The sequence below is a fragment of the Zea mays genome, chromosome 2, assembly GCF_902167145.1.
Source record: "Zea mays cultivar B73 chromosome 2, Zm-B73-REFERENCE-NAM-5.0, whole genome shotgun sequence".
Taxonomy (NCBI): domain Eukaryota; kingdom Viridiplantae; phylum Streptophyta; class Magnoliopsida; order Poales; family Poaceae; genus Zea; species Zea mays.
In genome coordinates, this window is record NC_050097.1 from 237676405 (window position 1) to 237682691 (window position 6287).

General features: G+C 35.1%; 1 protein-coding gene across 1 annotated transcript; it reads right to left on the reverse strand.

Moving 5' to 3' along the window:
* Positions 1-598: 598 nt before the first annotated feature.
* LOC103649476 (probable 3-hydroxyisobutyryl-CoA hydrolase 3) lies at positions 599-5717 on the reverse strand. Its single transcript, XM_008673740.3, has 14 exons — positions 5557-5717; positions 5301-5381; positions 5014-5082; positions 3974-4037; positions 3481-3560; positions 3309-3392; positions 2336-2420; positions 2086-2171; positions 1751-1872; positions 1610-1670; positions 1428-1526; positions 1238-1339; positions 1102-1143; positions 599-992 (listed from the first exon to the last, which is right to left on the reverse strand). Exons 1-14 carry the CDS (start codon positions 5602-5604, stop codon positions 855-857), a joined length of 1161 nt encoding a protein of 386 aa, XP_008671962.1. The 5' UTR covers positions 5605-5717; the 3' UTR covers positions 599-854.
* Positions 5718-6287: the final 570 nt, after the last annotated feature.

Sequence of the window (6287 nt, forward strand, 5' to 3'; positions counted from 1 at the left end):
CACATATGTTGATCTCATAAAATTAATTAATTGCACACGCCATAGTTTAGTGTGACGCTACAATTTCCCAAGACAAATATTTTGGTCTCAACCCAAATAAAATATTGTATCACACAGTACTAAGTGTATCTATAAATGATAAAAGATGTCGATTCATGGCAAAATACATTTGTACTAACGAGCAGGCTAAAGGTAAGGCTTATCTTTTCTTCCCGTATCCTTGCTGAACAAGTCATGATGACCTCGTCTTGATCCGGCCAGCTTCTTCACCTTGTGCATGCTTCAATAATACGAAACTCTTAGCTTCATCTCTACAATTATGATGGATGTACAATGTATCTGGGCGAAGGTGTCCTTCGATATCAGTCCAGCTACACTTAAAACATACTAAAAATAACTGGTTAGTTAATATTTTGAGGACCTTCGGCTGATGAGGGACCTCAACACTATATATTTGTTATTGGAATAGGTAGTGCATAACACTACCGGTTAGTGGCTTAAACTGGTTGTGCTAACCATTTTTGGTGCCGGTTCAAGAGGTTCACAATCATTATTTGTGTTGGTACTTCTGAAACCAGTAGATAATATATTATTATTTCAATTTAACCAATAGTGGTAGCATATTATATGGTGGCTCACGAGCTAAATAAGCCAGATCGAGCTAGGAACCGATATTGTCTATCCCTATAACACAAATAGCAATGAGTACCTTCTATGGTATAAGTGGATATACACAACATATTTAGATTTATTTTACCAATAGTATTCAGTGTACATAGACTCTTCGAACATGGGATGGGTTGTTATTTTAACCACAACTGAGGTTCCATTAAATTGTTCAATAAAGGCTCCATTCAAAGCTTGGACTCCATAATTCTTCCATTTGAATACATGACAGGTAGGTCCAAATCTTCCCACTCTGGATCATCAACCCTAGAGAAATACTCTTCAACTGCATCATCATGCACTTGTTCCAACCTTGGAGGCATCCACTGCAAGCTCCCCAAAAAAGACCACCATCATCTAATGGTTATATCAAATAAAATAAGTCCTATGCAATGAATTTTGATGGAGAGGTGCTAAATATGGAAGTATATGAACCTTTGGATTTTTATCTTTATCTACTAGTATAGCCCTGCATCCCTATGTAATAGGAGTTAGATGTTAGGTACATACATTGATGTACAATGACAACAAAGTATAGAGCAAAGTGTTGGTGATGTCCATGTTTAATTACTTCAAAAATGTCTCGACTGAAGTCACCACGTACGACATGGCAAACCATTCTATATTCCCGTTGCAAGCACTCCCCAACGGTTTGTGTTCTCCCTTCTCTTATCTGAACTCCATGTTAGAAAACAAATAATGAGACAAATATATTTCATAGATTAATAGTACAATTATGGGGTGTGTTTTCTAAGGAATACCGATCTCAATGTGATTTTCAGACTAGTAGGAGAAGCCTTTTTCAGATACTTAATTGTCTGAGCAACCCATTTGCTTGCTGAATTTGAGGCCACTTCCTCCTAACAAAACAAATATGCATTTATTATTTTTCATATATAAGAAGTGAACCCATAGAAACCTATAGTTAATATAACAAACTTACAAGAGAGGATATAATTTCTTCAACTGTTCTTTTAGAAAAGCATTTGTTGATGATTTCCAACCTAAGGTGCACCAAAGAATGAAAAAATAGTGATATTGTGAACCAAACATATGTCTTTGAGTTAATTAGAAATGCCCTTACCTATTCAAGGAACTTTTTTGTTTTAGGGATGGCTGTTGACAAAATTGATCGATAGTACTACATACAACAAAACTATTCGAGGTGTCCACCTTTTTAAGGGATTCTTCCAGCAAAAGCATTCTCTGGAAAACAAAACTATTTCAACAGATATACCACATAAACAAACTTAATGATGCTAGAGAACAAAACTTCAAAGCCCATGTGCAAATGCTATAAGGCTAGGATTTTTATACATAGAACATTCTCAATAATAGTAACCATAAATATAACACCAAACATCATAACTGTAAGAAAATTGACAACTCATTTAAAAATTGAGTTACTAGTGAACCTACATTTGAAGGGACAAAATGAGTTGCGAGACCACATGCAAGCATTTCAGCACCATCCAATCTAGCACCAACAAGAGCAACATACTCTCCTGCAGAATGTTAGAGTAATGTTTTATTTAAAACTAAAACTAAAGAATGATACGATGATACATAATATCCCTAGAGTGTTAGCGGAACATTGAAATATTATATACATTGCAATGACATAGCTACATGTATTTCAATTGAATAAAGATCGGAGGTATTAGAGAACCATAGAACCCAGGAAGTCGAGCCAAAAAATATGAGGCCCCAACATCGGGAAAAAGACCAAGAGATGTTTCTGGCATTGCAAAAACCTGCATGGATATTCAAAAGGTAAATGATTTAGATTTTGGTTAGTGTCCACCTAAACATGTCTAAATGACAATCCACATGTGTTTAAACGCTAAATAATGGGTTCACGTGTAGTTTAGGCCCTAGTCACTGAATTAAACACTAAAGGTGTCTAAACAGTCAAACTAGTTAGAAAATTTGTTAAATGGTGGCTAAGTAGGTGTAAACAGAAAACATGTGTTTAAACGATCATTTAGGTGATAAGCCATGAATGTTTGGGTGGTTGGTGAACTTTATTTTGTGAAATTAGGCTTGTTGATGGAGCACAAATGCTTATGTTTTAAATGATGTCTATGTGTGTGACTTTATGTATAATTATTTACTGTTTATATCAACTTTTATAACTATATTCATGCATTAAACTGTACTTAAAAAGGTTTATACAAAAATTATAATTCATATGTATATTTACTGTTGTAATGCAAAGCATTCATACTATCTAGTCATTATCTAAACTGTCTAAACGTTATATGGTGGGTAAGTGGTCATTTAGCATTTAACGTCTAAGATAACACTGATTTTGGCAAATCAAAATATAATGATTTTCCCATGAAAATAATGCAAGATTCTCTATATTCCAAATGAGAAGAACTACTGGCACCGATCAAGCGCACGAAAAGGTTTGTACCATAATTCAAACCTAATCCAATGAACACCCAACCATAATATTCATCAGAAAAGGCGGTGCTGGTAGTTTTTTTCTTATGAATGTTATGCCTAAATGTTTATATCCAGCAGAACATTATATAGGAAGATCTGTAGCTACATCATGACATGAGAACTTTTTTTTGCTTGCTAAGCACGTATTGAATTGATAACAGAAGTCACTTAAATTTGTTTTTAGCATATACCGTGTTATTAGTGGCAACTCGAAATTTTCCATGTAAAGAAACACCAGCGCCTCCACCCATGACAATTCCAGTAAGAAGAGAAACCTATAGTTAAATCGTCTATCATTTAGATGCAATGAGCAGAGAAGCAAATAATTACAGTGAATCACTATGATGAAGAGATGAAGGTCACCTGAGGTTTGATACATCTTGCAATTATGTAGTTTAAAAAATATTGATCTCGGAAGAAATCAGCGCCCCATTTCCATCCTTCTAATTTATCAAATAAGCACACAACACAGCCAACAGAACATGTGGAACAACATTAGCTAGACCTATTTATAATATGTAACATGGGTTTTGACTAAGGTGATATAAGCCATTGGAAAAAATATCTAAATAAATCATAATTGGATAATAGAAGGCTAGCTAAAGTTAGATGCCCTCCATCCTGAAAAGAATGCAACTCTCAATTACCAATAAGTCAAACAACCTTAACAATTTTATAAAAAAGTGGAAGATTTATGATGCTAAATAAGTATATGTTGATTATAGAATATATTTTCATAATAAACCTAATTAGCGACATAAATATTTATATTTTTCATATAAACATGATCAAAATGAAAAAAGTTTGAATTGTCCAAATACTAGAATTGCATTCTTTTTGGATGCAGGGTGTGTACCATTATTTATCGACTGGACACCAGCAACAACATCACCTCCAGCACAAAATGCTCTTCCAGAACCCTGAAAACATGTGATACCTAGATAAAAAATATGTGATACCTCGATAAAAAACATGTGATACCTCAATACAATGAGAAACATAAGATCGACATACAACTTCCTATAGGCAGTAAAATTATATATAGTTATTATTCAGTCAGTTTTAGAAGTTCTTATAACGAGAAATGAGAAATAATTTCATCCACTAGATAAAGAATTTTTAGACATGGTCAAAAACCATTTGCAGTCTCAGGTCGGCTACTCACCTGTGTTAATCTATTAACTGAGGCCACAACCTCAGCTAATCAACTAAGAGCAAGGCTAATGATATAGCCAAGTGATAGCTACTGTGGTTGTTGCAACCAACCTCTTACCTCACTTGTATAATAGTTAGCTCTTCATTAGTAATTTATGGTCTACTTGTCTCTTTCATAAGGTTTTTTGTTCGCGTAGATCATGATAGTCTTCTCCTCCCTCATTTTTTGTCTCCTCCAACTTAGTATTTAGCCTTCTTATACTCTGTGTATTATTGCTATTCATTGACGCGGGCGTGTTAAGAGGCCCACCATAATTAATGATTTCCACAAACTCCAAAAAAGTGTCTTTGAAGGTTAAATCTCAAGGACCGTCAGCACAGACAATAATTATGTATATGGCATGCTACTATATCTTTTTTACTACATTACATAATTTTGCAGTGAATATTTTAGACCTGAAATGATATGATTCCAAATGGAAATTGTTTCAACCACGGTAGCTTAGGTCTCATTGAGCTCAACAATATATTATGCTAAAGGATGTATCGTCCAAGTCTCCAAGATAGTAAGAAGATTAAAAACAAATACGAATTCTGAAATGTATAGTTGAGACTGACATGTCTCTCGATTCTATAACTTGTGAACTCTAAAGTTGCACAGCTTTGGTACAGATGATATCAAAATTTGTAAAATATTGATCAGTTACAGTTCAAACGATCTGTGGTACGAGCTCTTGATACCTTCATAATCAACAATTTAACTCCATCATCTTTCACAAAAGCAGTGAAACAGTTCAGGAGTCCCTTAATCTGCAACATGAAGCAACAACTATCATTAATTAATCAGCAAACGTGAATTAATGAAGTAAGACCCTCGATCTTGAGTCATGATGCCGTCGGAAATAGATTTATTTCCGACCCGTTACGGTCGAGGGACAGATATACCATCGGAAATAGGCTATGTTCTTATATCTGGCTTTGGCCGTCGGAATGTACGTCTTTACTATAGTGTCACAACGTGTACGTACCATTGCAGAGGAGAGTACATTCAGCTGGTTCGGCCTGTTCAAAATAAGCGTGCGTGTGTTCCCATCTGCTTCAACCAAGACCTAGAAAATAGAGGATATATATATATATATATATATATATATATATATATATATATATATATATATATATATATATATATATATATATATATATATATATATATAAGAGTTATTCATCTCCATATATACGGAACAATGCACTGTAGTGGAAAAGGGGTAACGTACGAATTCGAACCTGCTTTGAATCGCCACCACCAGCAGCAGCACCGCCGACGTCGTCCATCTATCTCTTCTTCCTCCCTTGGACCAGCTGGCGACGATGAGCAGGGAAGAGCTGCTCACGATCGACTTGCAGCTTGTGCTCAACTACTAGGTGATTTGCATTGCTCAGGTCGACAGATATGATGACAGGACTTCAATGGTATACGTATTTATAGGCAGGATCACAGCAGGGCTTCTGATTTTGTACTTGGTGCTTTTGCTTCTGTCTTTACGCTAATATAAATACGTGGATTACAACACATTGTAATGGGGTTGTTCAAATAAGCTATATTATATAGCACTAGTGGTGCATGCAAATATAGGTGACGTACTTAGCGTGGGGGTTAGTTTCATGAGAGTTTCATTTTCATTAAAAAATGACATGCCACATTATTAGCAAACAATATGACATCGCATGTAACTTAACGAGGAGAGATATGGGAGAGTTTCATCTAATGTGAGATGAGAGAGTTTTATAGAGATGAAACTCTATATGTACGGAGTCTTAGATAAATATTGGCACGACAGCCTTGCAAACGGTGCGATGAAACCGCTCTCTATTGATAATAGCCTTATCACTGGTAAAAAGAAAAAAAATACTATTTTAGCCTACGGAGGCTCTATGCTATTATGTGATCCTCTGTCTATGACTTGTGGGACATTTGTGTCTATGATTTATGGGTCTGGTGGTAAATTAGAGAAGTC